Here is a 26,975-nt window from a genome sequence, read left to right as displayed (position 1 = left end):
TCCCACTGTGCTCCTTTCTCCCCACAGCTTCCCCTACTAAGTCAGTTGTATCCTTCACCCCCATTCCTCTAGCAAGATGATAAACAACCCTCAAATTCTAACCACCTCTGTAAGTCACATTTTTGTGAATGTCCTCTAACTCAATTAGAATCCTTTTCTTTTGCTAATCTGTCAGTTTAATAGTAGGCTCTCAAACACAAAAGACAGCAGAGAGAAGTTTTTCCTCCCTAGCAATTCAAAACAATGAAAACTTCACCAGTGAGAGAAATAACTAATTAAATGGTTTGAACAATGGTTCTCATAACTGGGTAGTTTTTAAACGCTGATGTCCGAGCCCCTGAAATTCTGATTTTATTGGCCTGGATAGGATCTGGCATGATTATTATTTTTTTTTTTTGTTTGTTTTTTTTGTTTGTTTTTTTTTTTTTAATTTTTTTATTTTTCAGTGGGTTTTGTTATACATTGATGTGAATCAGCCATAGAGTTACACGAATTCCCCATCCCGGTCTCCCATCCCACCTCTCTCTCCACCCGATTCCTCTGGATCTTCCCAGCCCAACAGGCCCGAGCACTTGATACATGCTGTTCTTTCGAAACTTCCCACCCTCCCCTTCTCCCACAGAGTTCAAAAGTCTGTTCTGTACTTCTGCGTCTCTTCTTCTGCCCTGCATATAGGGCCATTGTTACCATCTTTCTAAATTCCGTATATATGTGTTAGTATACTGTAATGTTCTTTATCTTTCTGGCTCACCTCACTCTGTATAATGGGCTCCAGTTTCATCCATCTCATTAGAACTGATTCAAATGAATTCTTTTTAACGGCTGAGTAATATTCCATGGTGTATATGTACCATAGCTTCCTTATCCATTCATCTGCTGATGGGCATCTAGGTTGCTTCCATGTCCTGGCTATTATAAACAGTGCTGCGATGAACATTGGGGTGCACGTGTCTCTTTCAGATCTAGATTCCTCAGTGTGTATGGCATGATTATTTTTAAAAAATAGTTTGTAAAGTATATTTGTAAAGTAATTAGCCTCCAACGAATAAAAATAAATGAAAAAAAAAAAAAACCTCCTAAAGTGATTTGAACATGCAGCCAGGGTTGAGAACCATTGCATTAGATATTGTGCTCTAATAGACACAAATTTTTTTCAGTTCCTTTCTAATTAACTGGTTTACTTATTTACAGTTCACCATATACTGTTCAAATTTTTATTTTTCAAATTGGTTATGCACAAAGTCTCAAGCAAGCTGAATAAGCATCCTATTTATGACAGTGTTTTAAGCCACCTAGTTAAAAGTAATCATATATTTAAAATTGAAATTGATATTTGTAAAAACTTCTAATCATCACAATTACAGCTTCTTAAACTAGTGAGCAATTTTGTCCTCAAAGATAAATATGACAATGAGAAGAGATTTCAGAATATAAATATTTTAATCATTCAAATAGCAAGCTTAATATCTGTTTCAAATTCATCATGGTTGCACAATTTGAGGCTGGTTAAATACAATTGGTTTTCAATTTTTCTTTGAATATTTTCCAGATTACTACATGCAAGTGACCATGAAAATATTTGGCATTTTAAAATTTTGAAACTCTGAACAGGCACTTACATGAAGGAAAACATTATCATTCACAGATATCCACATTTATAACCGGTGCTCCAGCACATGGAACTTTTTGCCAGTTAGGAAGTTGGTTATTGACCATTTTTCAAAGAGCCACAGTAGTAAAATAGGCTTAAAGAAATATAATTTGGGTTACTTAGTTTACTCATAAAGTAAGGTTAACTAACAAGACTTGCACTGAAGTGTATAAAAAAATATTGGTACAAAAACCAATGAACCATAAGTGAAAGTAGTTTCATACATCAGGTTTTAGTTCCTACGCCCCATATTTAGTGTATCTGAGATCAAACCCCATGCATAGCATAAAAACAGATGACTGTAACCTTCTTTTTTAGAGGCTTTGAACAATGCTTGAATTTAATGTTAAAAAAATTTAAACATAGTGGATAACGAAGTTTAAATTTGAGTTTGAACTAGTCAAGGTTCTGATTTAACAAATGTGAAATTGTCCAGATCTGGATAACTACATGCTTCACCAGTTCTCCTGAGTGCCCTCATCCTCAATTTTCTCCTGAAAAGAGAATATTTGCAAGAAAGTTTATATTTGCGTACATGTGCTAAAAAGATTCCTTAAATCAAAAAAACTTTTTTCAAAGTATTATGGAACAATCATATAGTTTTAACAAATTCTAAACTGCCAATATAGAATCCACTCCACACTGCAGAACACATACAGTGGTACCTGTTGGACAGCAGTAGCAAATTGGTTACTTAATATGGTCCCCGCCAAAAAAAAGCTGCAATGACATGCTACATAATCCCTTAGGGGAAAAATTTAATATACCACAGAAGATTTCAAAGAGAACAAAATTCAGGAAGCCATGGAGTGGTAGACTCAGAGGCACCTACAGTGAAACACTCGTATGCATTTCTCAAACACATATAGAAAAACATAAATGTAGTTTTCAAAAATATTGAGATGCCATGTTTTAAGTCTTTGCAGGCTGTAAGGGCCACTCAGGTTTTCTAATTTTATTTGAACACAAATTTTTTTGCATGTAGAAAGAGTAAGAGGTAATCATTAGCATGAGAAAGGAGAAGAAAATTTATAATCAACATTATGCAGAAAAAAAGCACAAGTACAAATACCAACCTACTCACATGAAGATTTTTATAATGTTTATGCTGATGTATATCTGAGTGCTTATTATCAAAGTGTGCAGTTAAAAAACAAACAAAAAACCAAAAAACTGCAGTTTAAGAAAGTTCCAGTGTTTCAAAGAAAGCGCTTTTTTAAATGTATATACACGAAGAACAGTTATGTTATAAAATAAATTCAGCACTGTAAGATAAAGGAAGACTATTATAAATGGAGTTCTGGCCTTTCCCCTGCCTGCACGCTGCCACCATCTCTAACCAGCCAAACCTAAACCTCCACGGATAGAGGAGGTTTTTTTTTTCTTTTTTTTCTCCCATTCAGTTCACATTTCAGGCTGCTCAGCAGATGCCTGTGATTCTGGTGATTCAAATCGCTGGTGAAAGTTTGTTCTCTGTTTCCTCAGTTTTTCAGGAGCTTTTCTCCACAAAATGATCTCCTAGAAAACAAATGCATGATAACAAATTAATATCGTCAAATGAATATTCTCATATTATGCCTTAAATTTTCACCACAGAAATAATGCACTTCAATTTTAACCATAACAAAACTAACTTCTTCCCTACAAAAGCTCTACTCTTTTCCTGATGGACCTTTCTTCCAATTCTAATAATGGGTCTCCCCTTCTGCCAACTCTGCTCCTCCAACCAACACCTATGTACACCACCACTATGAATCCAAACTGACACAAAGTTCTAGCTACTACTGCTTTAAAGAATTCCTAAAATCTGTTGTTTAGTTTGTTTCCCCTGTCCTATCCAAATTCAAGCCCTTGTCACTATTTTAGCTTCCTGATAGATGGCTCTCCCTCCCTTGCCTGAAACCCTTTTTTAACCTGTCCTACCTATCATTGCCAGACTAGTGTAAAACATTGCTTGGATGACTCTTCAGTAGCTCTCAGTTCCTCCAGGATAAATCTCCAACCCAGTGTTCAAGGTCCTCCACAACCTTTATCCAATTTACTAACATCACTCTTCCCTACCAAGGTCCCAGTACCCCGCCAGCCAAACTGGGTTACTCTCTTCCTCTAATGCACCTTAAATTAAACCTTCCCTTCATCCTCCCCTTTATATTCCTCAAATTTTGATTCCTCTGCCTGTCTTACCCTAATCAATCCATCCTGAGATCTCTTCTAAACTCTTTTTTAAAAATAATAATTTTATTTTTGGCAGTGCCTGGTCTTTGTTGCTGCACAGGCTTTTTCTCAAGATTCAGTGAGCAGGTGGTGGTGATGGTGTAGTCGCTAAGTTGTGTCCGACTCTTGTGACCCCATGTACTGTAGCCTGCCAGGCGCCTCTGTCCATGGGATTTTCTCCAGGCAAGAATACTAGAGTGGGTTGCCATTTCCTTCTCCAGGGGATCTTCCCGACCCAGGGATCGCACCCCAATCTCCTGCGTTGCAGGCATATTCTTGACCACCTAAGCTAGGAGGGCAGCCCTCTCTAGTTGCTGTATACAGGCTCCTCATTGTGGTGACTTCTGCTGTTGCGAAGCACAGGCTGCAGGGCATGCGGGCTTCAGCAGTTGTGGCACGCAGGCTCCAGAGCACAGGCTCAATAGTCGGGGCACACAGGGTTAGCTGCTCCTCGGCATGTGGGGTGTTCCCAGACCAGGGACCAAACACTGCATCAGCAGGCAGATTCTTCATCCCTGAGCCACCAGGGCGGTTCATCTTCTAAAGTCTTAGGATCACTTGCTTCATGAAGTCATAGCAGGCTGTTTGTTTTTTAACCAATGCAGCAGAATTTAAACATCTAAATAAATGACCATGGGAGGCATATACTACTCAATAATGTCATAATATGTAATTGATTTGAAAATTGTAAATTTCACATAATGTAATCTGAAGTTAAATCACCTATGTTTAATTATATAGCATTATGGTAACATTAGCAGAATAAGTTTTCTCTCTTCCAAATTGCTGTCAAACCATTATTTAAGTTTTCGGTTAATTATATAATTTTTCTTTTTCCACATATATGCAATGTGAGAATTGTGAGGAAAAACCATGTTTAAAAAGGTAGCTTTTATATTCTTCACAGCCCTCAGCACAGAATGCTTTCTTTTCTCCCCCCAGAATAATTTCCAATTTAGCTTTGAGCATTCAACTGACATTCGAATATTTATTACTCTGATACAGAACAGAGACGACCATTCTAATCACAGGTTTTACTCAAAATTCACTAAAAGCTTTTAACTGATTTTCAAATGAGAACAAATTTTATGATAAATATTTGGGTCATCTCAAAGACATTTATAAGAGGATTGTTTAATTAGGGAAAAGTGGAAACCTGAAATCCATCAAGTGGATGCAGTCATGAAAAATGAAAGGAAATCTTTATTTGTTGATAAAGGAAATCTTTTCAAGACAGTACTGAATGAAAAAGAAAATTAAAGATAAATATGCATAATATGATCTAAAAACAAATATACAAATTTGTGTGGAAAACTATCACAATGGTGGTGGAATTTTTGTTGACCTTTATTTCATTGTATTTTGCCTGATTTTTTTAAAAAAACAAATAGCAGATATTGTTTTTATAAAAAACAAAAGTTTCAAGAGAAAAAAATAAAAGTCCTGCCAAATTATAGCCCATCCTGGAGTCCTGCAGAATGACTGGGAGGAGACTGATCACAACAGAGATCCATTCATGCCTTACTTCTGTGTCACACTTTCAGTGTTTTCATTCACTTAGAAACCCCCACTTGCTCAGTACAATAAAGCTTAGAAAAGTGAGTGCTTTTCAGAACCACCACAGATACCACCAAAATACCATGTAGGTGGCACCATACCTGCTGCTTGAAGTACCTTCTGTCTTCTTCATCAACAAGGACTAGATTCAAAAAGTACCTTACTGAAAATTTTTTGTTCACATCTCTCATTGTTGGAGTTGGGTCATATCCTGCTAAAAATAGTCTTATTGGAATTGATTCACCTAAAAGAAAAGCAATTTCTATTTAGTTCTAAAGGATGACCAAATACAGTTACATAACACCTAATACTAACCATTATAAAGACACTAACGCTTCAGTTCCTCCTGAGACAGGAGCATAACAAAAACTTTAGACCAGAGTTTCTTAGTCTTGACACTACTGACATTTTAGGCCCAATAATTCTATGTTGTGGTAAGGTCATATACACTGTAGGAAGTACAAGGCATTGCTGGTTTCTACCCACAAGATGCCAGTTAACAGTCCCCAAATATGACAACCAAATATGTCTCCAGACATTGCCAAATTTCCTGTGGGGAGGAGGGAGTAAAAGTGCACCTAGCTAAAAACCGCCAGCTCTAAAGTCAAATGCCTGGATTCGAATTCTAACTCCAGTCAAGCGTATCCATCTTATAAAGAATTTGTTAAGGACTATATGGGCTAATATATGTAAAAGCTTAAAACAGTGCCAGCAGTTAAGTTCCACCCTAGCACTTTTGTTACTTTCTGCTTTCATGAATTTTGCCATTTCTCATCATGTGTGTAAATTCTTGAATACTTACTAGATTGCTATTTTTGGTGACTTGATGGCTTCTCTTTTCCTAAGAGTAATTACTGGCATATTCTGTTTTGAATTCTTTTTATGTAATATTTTTCTTATGTGTATCTATTTCCTTAAAGATATACAACCGAGGGCACGGAAAGGGAACAAAGGAGAAACCTCAGGTGAAACAAGCATGCCCTGTTCCTGATCAATGATGGGTGCTAGCCCTAATTTATATAGGGCAGGCTGGAGGGAGGAGACAAAAAGTACAAGAGGGGGCCAGATGGGTTGGGGCCACTCCTTCAGGGGTCAGCCCACCGTCATGCCTTGGGGGTGTACTATCCTTTGTTTACCAAATAAAACTAAGCTGTAACTAGAGGGAGAAAAAAGGATATACAACTGGTTTCTTTACATAAAAATTTGTGGCTGCTGGAATTTTACTAAGTAATGTTGTGTAACACACAAGTACACAGGCATTAGTCTCGAAGTCAGAAAGGCCCGGGCTCAAACGCCAACTCTGCAATGATTATCTCTTGAAGGAAACCAAGAATATGTCACAAAAAATGTGCCTCTTTGACATTAAAATTATTTCAGAGCCGAAGGCAATTAAACAGCAGTGAAAGCAAAAAAGAATTCCCCTATTCTGCCTAAAGGCAGGATATAAATTCTTTGATTGGAGACAGCCTCTCCAGCCCAGGGATGGCACCAGAGGAATCTGCAAACAAGCCTGCTCCACCAGTTTCCTCCCACATATTTACCTTCCCATAGTCTGCACCCTTGGAAGCCTAAGCTGCTTTCATTTGCCTAGTTGTTTCTCTCAAATTTATTGTTCTTCTGAAGATGCTATATAAGCTGAAATGCTAAGTCACTGCTTTGAGTTACTTTTTTGTTGAGGTTTCTCCTGCATGATGTGCAATGCATGCACATAAACTGTTTTTCTCTTATTAATCTTTTGTTAAAGAATTCTAGCTGAAAATCTAAGTGAGTAGAGGTAGTTCTGCCTACCCTAACAAGTTTTTAACCTCTATATCTCAGTTTCAGGAATAAAATAAGGGCTACCACTACCTAACTCAAAGTGTATATGGAAGGGAACTTTAGAGCACCTGAGAATACAATGCCTCATCAATAGTTGGCACTCAATAAATGGTTAACTACTCTCTGAAGTAATTACTAACAGAGTAAGAAAAAACCAAAGACAAAAATTTTAAATGATAAATACTGGCTTCATTATCTTAGATACTGAAAATTATTTAGTAAGGGAGCTGCTTCTTTTCTTGGGAGCTATATAGAACTCCAAAATCCCACAGAATGAATTGCTCAGTTATACTGTACCTTATGTTCAGCATGAGTAAAAGAAGATTTAGAGAGAAACTCTTGTAACAGAAGACAAAATATTATAAATTCAGAACTAGGAAACAGATATACATAAATGTCTTTTCTAAATCCTAAATTTAAGCTGAGTAAAAAATTAAACCTTATTTCAAACCAGAAAGTACTACTACAGTCTCCTCAGTATTTATACAAAGATGATCTTAAAAATCATTGTAAGAGTAATTTTAAGAATTCACATATTCACACTGAATAAATACTTTCAAGCTACACTGCCATGAGCACTGCTATCTGCACCACCTATGACACGAAAGAAGTAAAAGAAAGCTTATTACCTTTAACTGGTGCACCATCCATTATTTCATATTTAGCGATTGTTTCTGTTTCTGTTGTGGTACTGGGTCCTAGGGCAATAATGTAAATGATATTAAATGTTGCTAGAATATAATTTCCAGGCTTACACCTTCTTCCTATTTTCTGACTATATTATTTTAGTCCTGACTTTCCCCCTTTTGTGAAAACGTTGATCATTCTTTTCTATTTCTTGATCTACACTTATTTACCACCCAACTGAGGTCTCACTCCCTTCTTCTCAAAGGTAATTCAGTAGACGCCTGAAAAACTGCAGGGGCTGAAGTCCTTCCTATGCAGATTCAACCAACTGCAGATCATACAATAGTGTAAAATCTACTACTAAACAAAATCCACTGTAAGTGGACCCACGCATTTCAAACCTCGTGTTATTCACAGGTCAACTGTATATGCTCAGAAATAATCTTCACAGACTTCCTTCCACCATTTCTAACATCTGCTAAAATAGAAACCAGAGAGGCACAGCAGTGCACCAACATGCTGGTTTTCTCTCTAACGCCCAAAATGTCTTCTCTTGTTAACTTTAACAGAGATAAAATATCAAAGTGAATACTTAATTGACATATAGTTCTTTATGAAGAGTCAATGATACAAGTTTAAAAAGTACAGTAAAACATATAGTAATGATCCCAATGTTGTAAAGTATATAACATACAAAGACTAAGTTCTTTTCTGGATTATGAGTACAAATTATTTCTTATTTAAAATTTTCTAGAACACCCAAACATAATTTTTATAACTAGGAAAAGTGTTTAAATAATTTTTAAACAACAAATGGGGAACTGGAGTTTGGTTTAAATATCTTTAAATCACTTTAGCAGCAGGTAAAAAATGGAGATTAAGAAACTACAGATGTTTATGACATCAATTATAAATTCTTAAAAAGTGGTGCCTAAAATTCTTTTTAGCAGAAAACCAGGAAAGTTAAAGGGAACAAATTAAATCTATATACTAATTAAAACTAGGGGAAAAAATAGGCAGTTCCTCGGAGATCCAGTGGTTAACACTTTGCACTTCCACTATAGGGGGCATGGATTTGATCCCTGGTCAAGGAACTGAGATCTCAGAAGCCCCATAGTGCAGCCAAAAAAAAAAAAAAGAAAATTTAAAAAGCAGTTATGAACCAATAAATGATTTGGAGTAACTCGTCAGCTATCTGGAGAAAAGTGAAGCTGGATCCATAGCTGTTTCTTGCTTACATCAGAACAAATTCCAAATGAATTAAAACTTTAAACAAAATTCCTAAACTATAATGTATTACTTTAGTAGAATCAAGCACAGAAAATTATTTTTAGAACCTCAATGTAAAAAAGACCTTTCTCACTGTGGTACAAAAGCCAGAATCCATAAAAGGAAAAACTGACAAATGTGACTTACACAAATGTCAAGAACTTCTACATGGTAAAAACTACCATAAGCAAGACAAACTGGGGAAATTTTGCTGCTCTTAATACAGAAAATGGGATTGATTTCTCTAATATATAAAGAGTTTCTACACATCAAAAGGAAAAGACTAAGAATTCAATAGAGATGGGGCAAAGGATATGGGTAGGCAGTTTATAGGAAAGAAATACAAACGGCTTTTATACACGTGAAAAGATGTTCATCCTCACTCAGAATGAGAAAAATGAATCAAAACTACAATGGGGAACCTCTTCCCTACTCCCATGAGATCAGCTAAAAGTTCTATAACATTGTGCTTATGAGAACACATGACAAAAAAGGCACCTTCCTACATTCATTGCTGGTAGTAATGCAAATTGGTACGGTCCGTAAAGAGGACAAACTGATAGTATTAATCAAAATTACAAATGAATATACCCGTGGAAACAGCAATTCCACTTCTGAGATTTTATTTTGCACATAAACCAACATATGTGAAATGATATTGTTAACTGAAGTGTCTCTACAGTATGCACTGTACATAACCACTTGACTAAAAGGAAGGGTGTAATAAAGAGGCACTTGCATGTGTATGAATAAATGTTTAAACAACTTTACAACTTGTATCACCTATGAGTAGCTGGAATACATAAATAGGACACTTATTACTGTATGATCATTCACATCTTATTTTTGAACCATGTGAATTATCTATTCAAAAACTAATTTTTCAAAACATAAATGAGTAACTCACTGCCAGCAATATTAAGTATCAAAGTTAGTATCCAAGGTGGATATTTAAGTTTAAACAGTATTTTAAGATTTTAAAATTTCAACTAAAATGAACTTCAATTCAAGTACCCTTTAACTTACCAATTCCTGTGATCTCTTTTTTAATCAGTTGTAACTCCATATGTTGGATTTTTATTCTCACTAATAAGAAGTAAATTTTTCCAACAATCACATCCTTTAAATGATACCTTTAAGGAAAGAATATTTGTCACTTACTAAATATCAGTTTACAAAGCAAAGAGTGAAATATGTCCTGAAAAGGTTTATTAGATATCTGTAGGATAATTACTGAGTTCCCTGATGGCTCAGAGGGTAAAGCGTCTGCCTGCAGTGCAGGAGACCTGGGTTTGATCCCTGGGCTGGGAAGATCCCCTGGAGAAGGAAATGGCAACCCATTCCAGTATTCTTGCTTGGAGAATCCCATGGATGGAGGAGATTGGTAGGCTACAGTCCACCGGGTCACAAAGAGTCAGACACGACTGAGCAACTTCACTTAGGATAATTACTATTTAAGAATAACATTCTGGCTATTCATGTATTTAATGTTCCTTTTTTTTCAAAAGAGTATTCATCATTTTACTATAAAAATTAGGGGAAAAAAAACTTTTACTCAATCATCAGTAAACCTCAGAGGGAAAAATTAGCCAGAGTAATTGTTAGTCACCTCTTTAGAGGTCAACTTCATTTCTAAAGAACTTAAGCGAGGAAAATTAAGATTTTTATGCCTGAAAATGGCATATGAAGATGTTCCGAACATTTACAACTTTATACATTTGCTTAGTGTATTATTCCAAGTGCTAGAATAGTGCAGTTAAAAAATCACCTGGTCACAAAGAGACTCCATAAACTTGAGTTTTTTGCTGTAATACCTAATAATCAAAGACTTTTCCCAAGAATCTTGAAATAATGTGGTAATAAACCTGGGAACTTCTGTAATTCCCAGAGGGCTTTCTTTTTTTTTAAACCTTCTCTCAGGTTTGAATCTCAAAATAATATCCCAAGAGTTGACTAATGATGTCTCTCTGAAGGGAGACTTCCAGTGACACGTTTTAGGTCCTAAACTAATAATTTTATCAACAATATAATTTAAGACTCTGAACACATGTATATCACAATTTCAGTGATATAAACTGGGACATGACAAGCAATAAAAATCATGTAGGGCTTCCCTGGTGGCCCAGTGGTTAAGAATCCACCTTGCAATCCATAGGACACAGGTTTGATCCCTGGTCTGGGGCCATCTCACATGCTATGGGGCAACGAAGTCTGTGAGTCCCAACTACTGAAGCATGCTCACCATAAAGCCCGTGACCCATGACAAGAGAGTCCACTGCAATGAGAAGCCCACACACCTCAACTAGAGAGGAGACCCTGCCTGCAGCAACAAAGAGCCACCACAGTCAACAGTACACAGATATATTTTTTAAAATTCATATACCAGAAAAGTGCACAGGAAAAGGATAAAAGAATGACCATTCTTCAACAAACAAACTTTAATGAAAAAATAAAAGGGAAAACATAAAACAGATTTAAGTATCAGAAAACCAAATGTTTTTTGATTAGTGTGTTTGTTAAGTGAGTTTGGATCCACTGGATTTGAACAAATTTTGTTTGGATACTGACATGAACAAACTTTATAAGTCATTTAAGGAAATGAATACTGACTAGATACGTGAACATGTTAAGAAATTATTAATATTTTTAGATATATACTTTGGTGAAAGTTTAAAAAGACATTAATAAATAAAATTAACAGCCCATTTCTGAAAAAAACACAACATATATAAATACATATGCCCCCTCCCATGGAAAGCTATACAAGAGTATATTAATAGTGGTTAAGTGGTAAAGGTGAAAATATGTGGTATTTTTATTTCCCTTGACTTTTCTACATTGTCAATTTTTTTTAATAATAAAAAAGTACTGAAATGTAGTCAGAAAAAAGAGCATTTTTGCTTATTTTTAAAGAGATGACCAGCTAAAATGATGCCAAGAGAGTAAGATAAATTTTCACAGATTTACAGAATTAGCTGCCTTCTGAGATGGTGAGATCCTCTATTAAAAAACGGCCAAGCGGAGTCCTACCAGGAATAGAATACAAAAGACACCTATACCAAGTCAAATTCCTACTAACAAAACCAAATTCCTACTAAAGTTTCTTTCAGTTCGGAGATTCTGATGGTCTGTTAACATCAGATTAATGTCTATTCTATCCTTTCTTTGACCAATTTACAAAGACATAAAAGGTTTATTTCTTAATTTTCCCTGACTATTTATCTGTTTGTAAAAGGTACTTACTTTGATTTATTATATTCAAATTCAATGTGTAGACAATCTTCAATGCCCACTTCCATCTTAATAGAGTTGTTGACATCAGGATAGGTAGCAAGCTGGTGAACAATAAGATCATATTCTTTTACCAAGTCTGTCAGTCTTCTTACTATTGTCACTTTAAGAAAATACCTACAAAAGTTAATGGAGAGAACAAGTTAAATCTCCTGTGAGATATCTCAATGTTTTAAATAAGCAAACATTAGCTTTCTCCTTCCTGAAATTCCTTAGGGATCAATATACTTCATGAAGAAGTTTTCATTTTTAAATAAATGCCTTCACCATGGAAAAAATACAAAGTTTAATTTTAAGAATAGTGGACATACTTTTTAGATCAATTTGGAATACTACCATCAAGCTTATTTGAGGACATCTCTCTAGATCAATTTTTTTTTTTTCCTACATCATTTCTTAACCATAGACTAAATGAGATTCATTGAGAAACTAATTGATTTAGAGGGTAATTCCATTTACAAGACAAATGAAGTATCTAAGAAACTGAGGTACATACAAGGGAAGTATATGACTAAAACTTCTCCTAATGGGATTCTCTGAATCCTATAGAGGGCTTCCCAGGTGGAACAGTGGTAAAGAATCCGCTTGCCAATGCAGGAGACCCAAGAGATGCAGGTTCGATCCCTGGGTGAGGAGGATCCCCTAGAGTAGGACATGGCAACCCACTCTGGTATTCTTACCTAGAAAGTTCCAAGGACAGAGGAGCCGGTAGGCTACAGTCCGTGGGGCCGCAAAGAGTTGCACATGACTGAGCGCGTGCACACACACACACACACACACACACACACACACACACGCACACACGCACGCGCGCGCACACACACACACACACCCACACCCCCCCCCATAGAAGGATCATATTACATCAGATCTACATTAGCCAGACAAAAAATATATATATATTTGAAAGAATTTTCAAAATCTTAAGTCTTCCAGTCCAAAATTATAATTAGAAGTTCAAGACATTCAATAGTAGTCATTACCTTCTGGTTTGCATAACATAAAATATAGACAAAATCAATTCGTACCTTAAGCGGACATTGGCACCGATGTAAGATTCATATGGCTTTTCAACTTGCATAAATTCAAAATCATAACTTCTGCTCTGAGTCAGTTCTCCAGGTAAGGCTAGTTCTTTCACTAGGTTTACAAATTCGTGAGTATTACTCTTGTCATTGAAAAGCTCTAAGAAATTTTAAAAAGTGAAAGACCAATTATGTTTGATATCCATCTCATCAAAACCCAAACTTCTACTTCCAAAGCAAGTAATTTTTTATCAAAAAAATTAGTTGGATTTGCCTTCACTTTAAATATCAGAGCTATGATCTGAATTCCATTATCCTATTTTGCTCCACATAGGCATAAAAAAATTCAAGTGGTATAGCAAAATGAAAATTTCTGTTATGAAAGAATTCATTCCTTTAGTGTAGTTAGGATTTGCCCAATATAGTTTAACTCCTGCTAAAGCAAGAAATATATGTATGGAAACATACACAAGTTGATCTAAGTTAAGAAGAAATTACAACTTTCCTTTTCACATGGAATTTTCTGTTGACAGGTGAGTCTGGCTACAGGTATAAAAGTTAGGAAGACAAATGGCATGAGTAATTAGCAAGTGAAGGATGAAGGTGACACTGCTAATTGTGAATAAAGCTGGTGAAAAACCTAGGCAGATGGAAATTTCAGGGAGTCACCTAATTTACTTGAATTATTTTTCAAGACTGGTAGCTTGCATAATTCCTCGCACCTTTAATAATCAGATTTCATCACAAGTAAATGCAGCATGAGTCAAATATCATTTAATAGAATTAAAAGAAACATGATTATTTAATGTTTATAAAATTATTCCTTTTATTATGCAAAATCAATTCCTTCTTCCCATAAAGCTAAACTCTAATTCAATTATTTAACTGCCATATCAAACTCTCTTCAAACTCAGTTAACAACAAAAACAGTAATATTTTAAAACTCACCAATTTGACCTACAAATTCAATTCTAATTCCTTGGTGCTCTAGCCTCTTTCCAGGTTGCTTAAAGGCTAGGTTCACCTGCCAAAACATGAAATTATAAGAGATGTTAACAATCCTTGTGGGCCTACTAACAGATTCCTTCCAGATGAATATAATATATAAATACTTCAGGTGTTCATTTCTGAAGTCTGAGAAACCACCACATACCTAGATTATGATGACCTTATAGCTCCAGAGAAGGTAAAACTTACTCCTATACAATCACTAATGAACTTATTACTTGTACGTACATTTAAAGTATCTGCTTTGTTAGGAAGGAATCTTTCTTTAGAGCTGGAGAACTACAAAGAATCAATAAAAGGGAAAACTTTCAACTATTCAAATACGTTTTCTGGTCAAATAGTTAAACAATTCTATAATAGCATCTTAATATAAAGGTTATTAATAATTCCAAGAACTGACCTAAAAGATCACTTTCAGCTTTGTATAACCAACCATATATTGCTATAATTTTTGATATTAAAAGCAACAGTTATTGCCCTGAGTCTGCTACGCATCCTAAAAATAGAATGTCTAAAGATTTAAATTTTGAGTATGATATAGCTTACATACTTTTGAAATTAAGTATATAATCTAAAATTGCTAAATTTGTATCTGCTAAATGGAAACCTTAATATTATATATTTTGACAAAATATAAAGTACACAGATATTAAAAACAAAATTTCAACCATTTAAGGATTAGCTAAAATACAAAAAGAAACATATTCCCGGATTTGTTCTTTACTGTAAAAAATATTGGTAATGTGACTCTTAAAAGCTGTTCTTTCAAACAATGCTTCTCAATAGAAATCAAGAACCAATAAAAAGAAGTTCAAATACTTCTGTTTATAAACTATGTAATTAAAATATTCATGCTTCTATATCTTCTACATCTATAACCAGAATGAGTTAAGTTATTCACCTTCCAAACTAATATGTCAGAAAAAGAAGTAAATAATTAAATTGGAGTATATCACATGATGGAGTATAATTAAAGTATAAAAATAATAAGGTCAAAGAATTTTTAATGATGTGGGAAGATGTGCATGATATGTTACATGTAGGAAGCATGGTCAAATTGTATACAAGTATAATGCCAATTATATATTTTAAACTACAGAAAAGTAAAATTCTATGGGTAATTGTGTTTCCTTCTTTGCAGCCTTTTTTTTGACAAAGAGCAATTAAACTTAACTTTAAAAAGTATATGCTACAGGAGTCCCAAGACAATTCAATGAGGAAAGAACATTCTTTTCAACAAATGGTAGTAGAACAACTCAATCTCAACACACAAAACAAAGAAATTGGATCCCTACCTCACATTATACACAAATATTAATTCAAAATGTAGCAAAGATCTAAATGTAAGAGCTACAGTTATGAAATTCTTAGAAGAAAACACAGGTGTAAATCTTCATTATCTCTGATGAGAAACTTTCTCAAATGACACCAAAAGCATGAGAAGTGAAATTTTAAAAAAAGATAAATTGGACATCATCAAACAAAAAACTAGTGCTTCAAGATACCATCAAGAAAGTGAAAAGACAACTTACAGAAGTAGAGAAAATGTATGCAAAATATTACTGATAAAGGACTTGTATCTAGAATACATAAAGAACTCTTACAACTCAATGATCAAAAGACAAATAACCCAATTAAAAATGGTCAAGTAAATGAACAGACTTTTCTCCAGAGATGATATACAAACAGCAATAAGCATATGAAAAGATGCTCAATATCATTCATCATTAAAGGAAATGCAAATAAAAACCATATGACCACTTTTTACCCACAAAAAAATAATACAGACAATAATAAGTATTGCCAAGAATGTGAAGAAACTGAAACTCTCAGACACTGCTGGAGAGAATATAAAATGGCACAGCTGCTCTGGAAAAGTCTGGAAGTTCCCCTAAAAGTTAACACATGACCCAGCAATTCCATTCTTAAGTCTACACTCCAGAGAAATGAAAACAGTCACACAAAAACGTATACATAAATGTACAGAAATGTTAATAATGTTAGTAATAATATAAAATAATTAAAATAATAATGTTAATAATAATCAATAAATAGAAACCCAAGTATACTCAACTGAAATGTCCTCTACTGAAGGATGAAGAAATGTACATCCACACACTAGACAGATATATACTAAAACATCATTCAGCCATAAAAAAGAATCCTGCTTTGATAAATGCTACAACATGAAAGAACTTTGAAAACATTATGCTACATGAAATGAGGCAGACACAAAAAGACAGATCTTGTGTAACCACTTACATGAAATAGAAGAAGCCCAGAACAGACAAATTTACAGGGAAAAATAGTAGGCTAGAGGTATTCATGGACTGGGAGAAAAGGGAAAAGGACAGCTATTGCTTAATGAGTACAAAGTTTCAGTTCAGGATGATGAAAAAATTTCAAAATGGTGGTGATGACTGTACAACATTGTGAATGTGATTAATGCTACTGAATTATATACATTAAAAATGGTTAAAACAGCAAATTTTATTATATTATTGACCAAAAATTTTCTTAAAAGTAATAAACCTTGAAGACATCATGCTAAGTGAAAGAAGCCAAACACAAAGGCAGCATGTTGTATGATTCTATTTACATGAAATGTCCAGAACAGGCCCCAAATCCACAGAGAAAGAAAGTACATCTGTAGATTAGTGGATGTTAGGTGTCTTAGTTCACTCAGGCTGCTGTAACAAAAAAACCACAGACTAGGTGGCTGAAAAACAACACAAATTTACTGCTAACAGTTCTGGAACCTGTGAAGTTCAAGATCAAAGCACCAGCAGATTTGGTGTCTGGGAGAGTTTGCTTTCTGGTTCACAGATGGCTGCCTTTTCACTATGTCCTTACATGTCAGAAGATGCACACAAGATTTCTTTGAGGATGCTAATCCCTTTCATGAGGGCACAGCCCTCATGACCTAATCATTTCCCAAAGCCTCTCCCCCTCCCCCTCCACTCAGCCCCACCCCACCTACAAGTACATCATACTAGGGATTAGGTTTTATAACACAGGAATCTTATGAGGACACAAACATTTAGTATATGGTGCCAAGTGAATGACTACTGATGTTATGGTGTTTCTTCTGGGTGATGAAAACATTATGGAATTAGCCAGTGATGACAGCTGCACAACTCTGCAAAAGTAGTGAAAATCTCTTAACTGTATATACTCAATAGGGTAAATTTATGATATGTGAATTATAACTCAATAAAGCTATTTTTTTTTAAAAAAGAAATGAAAGTATATATCACAAATAAAACAATGGAATGGAACAGAGAGGCTGAAACAGACTCATACAACCTCTGGTTAATGACAAAGGTGATGCTACAATGCAGTGGTGGAAAGGATGGCTTTTTCAATAAATGTCCTGGGTCAATTAGATATCCATATGGGGAAAAAAATAATAAGTAGCCCTGACTCTTATGTCATAAAGACAAAATCAATTTCAAAAAACAGAGAATCTAAATGTGAAATATAAAACTACTTAAAATTATAGGAGGAACAGGAGAATATCTTCATGCCCACAAGGTAGGCAAAGATGTCTTAAATAGGATACAAAAAGCACTAATGAAAAGGAAACACAACATTTGTAGAGTATATTATTATTATATATTATACATTATACATTTGTCCAAACCCATAGAATATACATCACCACAAGTGAACCCTTAGGTAAACTACAGACTTTGGGTGACTATAATGTGTCTATGTAAGTCCATCCTTGATCAAAAATGTACCATTCTAGGGGCTGATGTCGATAATGGGAATTCTCTATACCTCCTTCTCAATTTTACATAAATCTAAAACTACTCTTAGAAAAAACCTGGAAAAAAAGGTATACATAGACAGCTCACATGTCAGGAATATTCTTGCTCTGGGTAGGATGTCAGGTCTTCCAGTCTCTAAGATTTTTTTCCCTAATACATGAAGTATTCTTCCTACAATGCATAACAAAGTTTGGAAATCAATTTAGTCCAACCTCAACTTACAGGTGAGATACAGAAAGTTAAATGACTGCCCAGAGCTACCTATCAAGACAGTGGTAAAGTCCAAGGCTAGATCTTCCAACTCTGGCCCAAAGATCTTTTAACTATTTTCAGACATTTTACAAAGCCTAAACTAGTGTGATAAGACTTGTTTTTGGTGGTGTTATGTCTATAAATTTTGAAAATCTGAGGTTCAGTCTCTCCCTGGAAAAACTACAGTGGTATCTCTACTCCTTCTAGTCAAAGTCAAAGTGAAGGCGCTCAGTCGTGTCCGACTCTCTGCGACCCCATGGACTGTAGCCCACCAGGCTCCTCCATCCATGAAATTTTCTAGGCAAGAGTATTGGAGCGGGTTGCCATTTCCTTCCACCCCTTCGAATCCCACCATATTAACAACTCATCTTTTCCGTAGATCAAGCACTATTTACTTGTTTGATGTGTTCCATCCTTTTAATGAATTTGTCACTCTCTTTCAGATTTCTTCTCTTTCTCCCCATCATTTTAAAGGAAGAGTAAAGTAGAAAAGCAAAACATTTACTTCAGACTTAATACTAAGACACCAGTAAGTAGCAAAGGACCAGAATAGATGATGCAGTAAAACGGCTAGTAAACCTAAGTTCAACCTATCTAGTAACCAAAGAATGCTATCAAAGAATAGTATCATTTTTGCCTACAGAAATAGCAAAGGTTAAAAAGCGATCATATTCAACTCTACCCTGAGTGAAACAAGGTATTAAGTGAACATGAGATTTCATGCAAATTTTCCAGGTTAACATGTATCGATACCCTTCAAATATTCATGTCCAGCCACTCCTAGGAATTCATTCTAAGGAAATAATCTTATCCTACAGAAATCTGAAGAAAAACTTATGTATAAAATGTCTGTATTACTAAAGATATGGGGATGTACTACAAGCAATTTGAAAAACAGAAACTAGTTAAATATCTAACAGTAGGGAAAAGGTATGTTTAATATATTACATATACATAAACATTAACTAATGCAGAAAGACTAGGAAGAAACACATTCAAATTTTAATAGTGAGTTATTTCCATATGATGGGACTATAGATAATTATTTTATTTCCCAAACGGTTTACCATGTGTATGTATTACCTTAATAAGCAGGAGAGAAAAACTCTTAATGTTTTTTTAATCTTTTATATTTAGAAAAATTATTTCAAACATTTTATGATTTGATTTTATCTAGGATATTACCATTCTTCAGTATCACAAATTAATAAGTAGTAATCATATTCCATAAGGTATAAGAATAATCCTTGGCAAGGAAAAGGGGGAAAAAGTTAAACCACAGAAGGTATCACAAATGTATCTGACCACGCATGGACACATTCTAAATGTGCTTAAATCCTCTACAGAGTATCAAGAAATGAGATCAACAGACACAATGACAGTAGTACAGACTGATAACCTACAAAGAATGAGAAAACACTTTTAGAAAGAGGCACTAGAGAATTATCCCCAATCTCCATAACTCAATTCAAGGAGAAACAAACTGTGAGTGGATCACAGCCCCACTGTAGAAACTGTCTGAAGTTAAACAGATTCACATGGTCACAAACACAAAATTCTCCACACAGTTTAATTTAGACTCTGCCCAGTAACCATTTCAGTTTAAGACTCTTTCCTGCAAGTGTTCTGTTGAATCAAAGCTTTTAGCTGACCTTCTGAAAAACATTTTCCATCTCTAATAAAATCATTCAAATTTAGATACAGCACAAGGCACTTTCACGACTAATTCTAATATTCTACAACTAGATAATTCTCCAAACAAAATATTTACCTTTCCTGAAACAGATTCTCCATCATAGAAAAGATAGTGCTTTTCTACTTTGCCATCTTCAGTTTTCATTTCCGCCATTTTCCTGGTTTCCCCATCATTAAGGACAACGTCGATCTCACAAATGGGACCAAAAAATCCTCCAAGAAAACTCTAAAGTAAAAGAAAAATTCTCACAATTGTTTTGTCAGTCACTACAGTTTAAAATTCAAACTTGATTACCTATAACCTAAAGTTAACCTATGAATTCAGGATGAACTAAGAATTCATACCAAATACTGCATCAAAACTAAATCAATTTTGTAAAATATGCATATAGCTAATGCTGCAGTGTACCCTTAAAAATTTATTGCAGATAAATTTGTTTTCTACCACAATAAAATAAAAAGCCCCCCTCAAAACTAAACAAATTGAAACATATTATAATTTCAATCATTTCCTCAAGTAACCACTATAAATAACTAAATACTAACATACCCCAAAAATCTAAAAAATTAATCTTAACATCTGGATTTGAAAAGTTGCCTTTAGTTATACATCTTTGAGGTTCTTTCATTATACTGCTATAATGAAACTCATACAATCCCAATTACTCATGAATTATTACAATGTACTGCATATGGAAAACCTACTGCTATATAAGTCTGAATAGGATATATTACATTGTGTAAACCCTTGAAATAAAACTAGCTCTAATAGAGGAGACTAATTAAATTTGTTAATTTTTCTAAACAGAGTGTATAAGCCTTGTTCTGTAAATCCTGAATATGACAGAAGTAAAGGAGACCAAGGTCAATTGCTTATGAATGGCAAAACGCATTAGCTGGAAATAATACAGAATCCATTGGCTATTCCAATGTCAGATATAGTTGTGGACTATTTTTTGTCTGCTATAAAAGCTAGTTTTCTAGTTGTTTTTTTTTAATTTACACAGAGTTATCTCTTAAAAACATAAATCTGGGGACTTCCTTGGAGGCCCAGTGGTTTGGACGCCACACTTCCATTGCACCGGCACAGGTTCGATCCCTGGTTGGAGAACTAAGATTTGGAATGCTGTGCAGTGCAACAGAAAGCCAATCATATCCTTCAATGTGCTGGTGGCAGTATAAATTGGAACAACTACTTTAAAAAATAGTTGGCATTATCTGGGAAAGCTAAAGATATATATATACATCAATGATCCAGCAATTATACCCCTAGATATCTACCCTAAACAGAAACTTACACACATAAACCAGGAGACCAATATAAGAATGTTCATAACATCATTGTTCACAACAGGCCCAATTAGGAAATAATCCAAATATTTATCAATGAGAAAATGGATACATACATTTTTATCTATATTCATACAGTGGGCAATGGAATGAATTACAGCTACAGAAAACAAAGATGAATCTCACATACACGTTGAGTGAAAGAGACCAGACACAAAAACACACACTGTATTATTCCATTTATTAAAAAATCAAAAACATGATGCACATTATGGTGGTATTAGAAGTCAGGAAGTGGTTGGAAGAAAGCACTGGGGTACTGTTAATGTTCTGTTTGGTTTTATCTGAGTGCTTAATACACAGGTATATTGCCTTTGTGAAAGTTCATCAGCTGTACACTTATTTGTGCACTCTTCTATAGTTAACACTTACTTTAATGAAATGCTATTTTAAACATACATATATACAATGTATTCTCTAACATGGCCTATACATATCTTGCTCTATTCATCCCTCCAGCCACACCAGCCTCAAATGATCCAAGTTCTCAAATATGCCCAGTATCCTTCTTGTCCTAGACCAAGTAATCCTAACAAAGTCATCCTTTCACTGTGACTCACCTCCATAAAGAGGCCTTCCCTAACTTCCTAATCAAAACTGAATTCTCCAAATTTGGGAAGTGCAACACCATGCAGGTTTACTTCATCATTTATTATAAAAATGTTAGTCACTCAGTCAAGTCCAACTCTGCAACCCCATGGACTGTAGCCCACCAGGCTTCTCTGTCCATGAAATTTTCCAGGCAAGTGTACTGGAATGGGTTGCCATTTCCCTCTCCATGGGATCTTCCCAACCCAGGAACTGAACCCAGGTCTCCTGCACTGCAGGCAAACTATTTACCGTCTGAGCCACCAGGGAAGCCAATTTATTATAATCTGTGTACTTACTGAGTACCTGACTCCCCAACTGAACTATAAACTTCATGAGGACAGAGACCTTATCCTTTGCTCAACTTCAACTGAAGACACAGTGGCCAGAGGCAGCATGTGGCATTTAGTAGAAGGCATTCAAATACTTGTTGATTGTTAATTTTGAGTAAAACACATACTGTCCTAATAATAAAAAATAAATGGATACATAACTTAGCATGTTTGGTAAGACTAGCCCTCCCCCAGGAAGTTGGCATTGATGCAGTAGTCAAGTCTAGAGCAAGAAGCTTGAGTTAAGGCTCAAGTTCTGTGCTCAGGAGGAAGGGTAACGGCAAACAAGTTAACAATCCTGCTAAGGCTATGTGGATCACAGGGTGATACTATTAATATGATCAACAGAGACTATGTTTTCCTAAATTCTGAGTTTGCTTCTTTGTTCTGGGTTGTTTTGTTTTTGTTTTTTTTTTTTGCTACACCACACTGCTTGTGGGACCTTGGTTATCAAACCTGGGCCCTTGGCAGTGAAAACACAGAGTCCCAACCACTGGACCACAAGGAAATTACTGCTTCTTTATTTTTATTAGTCCTTTATTAACAAAAGGATTATAATTTCAAGAAAGCAATTCAATGAATTACCAGATTAGTACTTATACTCCAAATACACAAAGAGCAAATTTTCCTTTTGACAAGACGTTTTGTCCCTTCCTAGTTAGCTTTCATACCCCAAGTTTTAAACTCACAACTTGCTCAAAATGGTGTACATTCTCCTAAGAGCTACAAATATGAGAATGTATAGCAGGTCAAAATCAGTCAGCTGATATTTACTAATCATCAACTAGCTGCAAAGCACTGATCCAGCAAAGGGGGCAGGTAGTGGGGAGCTGCCATGAGAGAAACAATTATGAAAGAATAGACGATGTCGGTCTCAAAATTTGAATTATAAAACCGAAGCAGGAAAATAAAATTTATTTTTCTTATTCCCCCTTAATACTTCCTAGAGTTAGTTCCAAGAAAAATGAGATTTGAAAACTGTAAGAATTGTTTTACAAATGAAACGAAGTATTATGGTCACTTTTTCCCACATACATAATGCTTAACATATACACCTGAACTGGGATTTGAGAGTTGATATTAAAAGATCAATAATCAAAAATAAAATATCAAAGTTGCCACTAATTAAAATGGTATAAAACAGACTTAAAAGTACATACTCTTCACAATTAACTAACGACAATTAGTAATTGTAAACAGTAAGTCTTGTTTTGACACCATATGTAAAACTTAAAAATTGTTAGGCATTAAAAATATGTAAAAACTATCTGTTGTCCTCAGTCATTTTCTGCATGCATGAAGTATTTCATAAATAGTGGTTAGGACTCAGCGCTTTCACTGCCAAGGGCACAGGTTTGATCCATCCCTGTTCAGGGATCTAAGATCCCACAAGCCACCTTGTGTAGCCAAAAATTAAACAAAGTTTTTATTTCAAGATGTGCATCTTCTTGCACATCCTGTCATTTCAAACAAAAAGTTACAAAATTTAAATCTTTTAAAAATTATTCACAGTCAAATGATAATACTTCTAATTTATATATAAAGAGGGAAAAATACAAAATTGTCAGAATGTGAAGACTACAAGGCAAAGGAATAAAAGCCGTAAAGAAGGTTAGGATATATTAACATACACTTCTGCTGAAATTACAAGAGGCACTTCTGAAATCTTAAGAGAAAGACTGCCAAGATCTTTTAGAAAAGATATCTTCAAGTGTGTATTCAAAATATGGGATTTTCAGGAGCAATACTAGAAATTATACAAATTAAAACTCTTAGGTAGCCTTTAAATAACTACAGGGCAATATATATGACTAATTAAATATTAGAACAATTATTTTCACAGTTTTCTAATTGTATCCTAAACTTCACATCACTAACTTTAATCTAAGATTTTTCACGTAATTTGTAACCCAACATTGAGCATTACTATCTAGCAAAATTACAAGTGGATGTTAAAAGATGAATTTTATAGCCCTCACTGAAGAAATTTCACTACATCCTTTGGATGTAAAGAAAGGCAACTCAAGCTGAGGCAGAAGAGAAGCTCTCAAAATTTATTCACTTAATGCATACAGGAGCAATGAAACAGCAAATTTTCATACATATATTATTACACTTGTGCCTATTTCAGTGTTTTCAAGCTGTATTTGTTTCACGAGTAACTTGAAAATAAAAATTGTTCTTGAAAATAATACATTAAAGGAGTAATTTTAAATGTAAGCAAAAAATAGGAGGGCCTTTTACGTTTTCTTTGCAAATTATATTCAATTAAAGAAGCCATCTCTAACCCCCTGACTAGTCAAGGTCCCCCAATACTTCCTTATCACAGCTGTTTTGTTTCCACGTTAAACAAATAATCACACAAATAAATGTTTATCTCCTTCTGGACTATAAGCTACAAGAGAGCAAGGGCTGATTCAGTCTTGCTCAGAGCCCCCGGGAGCGCCTAAGTATATCTGATGAAAAAAAGAGAAAAGGGCTCGAAGTTTAAGAATGAACATTTCTGTGCTCCTTTTCTTTTTTAAATTTAAAGCAACTCGATTCCTGACTTTAAAATGTATTTATCAAATGTAACTTTTCCAAAAAAATAAACCTAGCTTAGTCTTGAAGCCAAAAATCTCAAGCAGATTACGGAACTGGGTGAGCTCTGGGAAACCAGGTACTATTAAAGGAAAGTACACAGTAGGCGCTCAACATATGCAGGCCAAGTGAACCAAGTAAACGAATATTACCATAAAATGAGTCAAACGAGATCCAATCTAGAGGAAATCGCCAACACACACAAAGCTACACGCCATCGTGCTCACGCTAGTGCTTCCCACTAATTGTGGTGACAGCACTGATTCCCCTCCCTCCTCTGCTCCCTTAGGCCAGTTCAACATCCCAGAGACAAGTTTCCAGAATGGCTTTGGTGACGGAAATGAGAGCCAACGTCTAAACCAGCGGGCACGAAACTACTGCCTTTGACTTAAACACGTCCTCCCCTCCAACGTCCTTTTCTTTTTCTCTCTCATTCTACAAGTGTCAACGTTAAGGCTAACCTGGGGTCAGGAAATCGCAGGGTATCACCATATGCTAGTTTAAGAAGAGAGAAAGAGAGAGAAAAAAAAAAAAAGATTCAAGCAGTTTATCAAGCGCCTGATCAACACTGGAAGAGAGTGACCAAGTCCACCGAGTCCGGAACTGGGGGACTCTTGGGTCACCCCATCTGAAAGGAAGCGAGGCTGCCCAGGAGGAGCAGAAAGTCTGGCTACCTTGGAAGGGGAGGCGGCGGCGGGCCCGCAGAGGCGGGGTTCGAGTACCCAGCCACGGCCCCCCACAGCCGATCGAAGAACGCTGGCAGAGGCTCCGACATAGCCAGGAGAACGCCTCGTCACCCGCAGGTACTCGGGCCTCGCCGAGACCGGGAAGAAGCAGCGCAGCCCGCTCTTCCCTAGCCCCGCGGCGACCAGACAGGCCTAACCCGGCTCCCCGCCCTGCCCGCCTACCCCCTCCTGCCGCTCCCAAGAGCCGCTCCCGCGACATCGGGCCCGCCGTTGGCCGTCCCGCGGCGCGCTCCGGGACAAAGGCTGCGGGCGAGCGCGCGGGCCGCCGTGCACTCACCATTGTCAGCGCTGCCGCCGCCGCCGCCGCGTCCCCCCCTCTTCACGCCTCTTCCCTCAGGAGAACTCCTAGCCCCAGCTCCCTCCTCCCAGGCGCCCGTCACGTGACCTCAGGCCGCCGGCCGCACGTGACCCGTGCTTTCCTATCCTGCCCTCTCCTAGAGCAGGCCCCCTCTGGGCCTCTCGCCCCGCCCTACGGTCCAGACTGGCCGTCGGAGGGGAGGCCGTTTGGAGGAGGGGCCTCGTGCTCCACCCCACGGCGGAGGGGGCGGGGTCACTGCGGTGGCGTCAAGGGGGCGGGGCCAGGGCGGACCGAGGCTGCCCAGGTCCCCCCTCCTGTCATGTGACAGGAGGTTCCCTGACTGACTTTTTTTTGCCACACCCAGTTCCTCTTCTTGGTGGACATTTGAGCTGCTGGGAAAGAAGGTAGAAAAGGTTCTTGCGGGAGGCTCTCCCTGCGGATGGGTTATGGGGCCGCGCAGTTGAAGGCTAGCTGTTACCCGAGGCCGTGTTTCGTCAGACGTCGCAAGAGACTTGCTCTCTCAATGCCGGGAAGAGGCATTCTGCCACCATTGTCGAGCTTTGCCTAACTTATATCCTCTCCCTCAGAGAGCTTCTGAGTTTTGAGAACTCACTAACTTTGTCACCTCTGACGAGACAATCCCCACCCCCGAAAAAGAGGGTACTACTTCCGTTGCTTCAAGAGATACACAGATGGCTCGCGAAGTATCAATCTCGAGCTGTGGCGACTCAGAACAGTTGTACCGCCCTGCCATTCCGTGACGGGTAGAAAGCGTTCCCAAACTGTCCGATGATGCTGCTCGAAAGTACTGTCTTTCAGTTCAGTCGCTCAGTCGTGTCCGACTCTGCGACCCCGTGGGCTGCAGCAGGGTGACAAATATACAGCCTTGTGGTATTCCTTT

At 36.4% G+C, this 26,975-nt stretch overlaps 1 protein-coding gene across 1 annotated transcript; it reads right to left on the bottom strand.

The window, feature by feature from the left end:
- Positions 1 to 1,421: 1,421 nt before the first annotated feature.
- VPS26A (VPS26 retromer complex component A) lies at positions 1,422 to 26,188 on the bottom strand. Its single transcript, XM_065922485.1, has 9 exons — positions 26,054 to 26,188; positions 20,257 to 20,406; positions 14,401 to 14,476; positions 13,456 to 13,612; positions 12,380 to 12,544; positions 10,163 to 10,269; positions 7,870 to 7,938; positions 5,524 to 5,666; positions 1,422 to 3,169 (listed from the first exon to the last, which is right to left on the bottom strand). Exons 1-9 carry the CDS (start codon positions 26,054 to 26,056, stop codon positions 3,056 to 3,058), a joined length of 984 nt encoding a protein of 327 aa, XP_065778557.1. The 5' UTR covers positions 26,057 to 26,188; the 3' UTR covers positions 1,422 to 3,055.
- Between the last annotated feature and the right edge of the window lie 787 nt (positions 26,189 to 26,975).

The sequence above is a fragment of the Muntiacus reevesi genome, chromosome 2 (assembly GCF_963930625.1).
Source record: "Muntiacus reevesi chromosome 2, mMunRee1.1, whole genome shotgun sequence".
Classification (NCBI taxonomy): Eukaryota; Metazoa; Chordata; class Mammalia; order Artiodactyla; family Cervidae; genus Muntiacus; species Muntiacus reevesi.
Note: the sequence above shows the minus strand (reverse complement) of the source record. Positions and strands in the feature narration are given on the sequence as shown.

Bases quoted from the DNA above. Each gene is read 5' to 3' on its own strand.
- VPS26A (XM_065922485.1), bottom strand. The intron at 12,545-13,455 runs GTACGAATTGAT...TAACTTTTGTAG, and splicing joins GGTGCCAATGTCCGCTTAAG to GTATTTTCTTAAAGTGACAA. The intron at 7,939-10,162 runs GTAAGTTAAAGG...TTATTGCCCTAG, and splicing joins AAAAGAGATCACAGGAATTG to GACCCAGTACCACAACAGAA.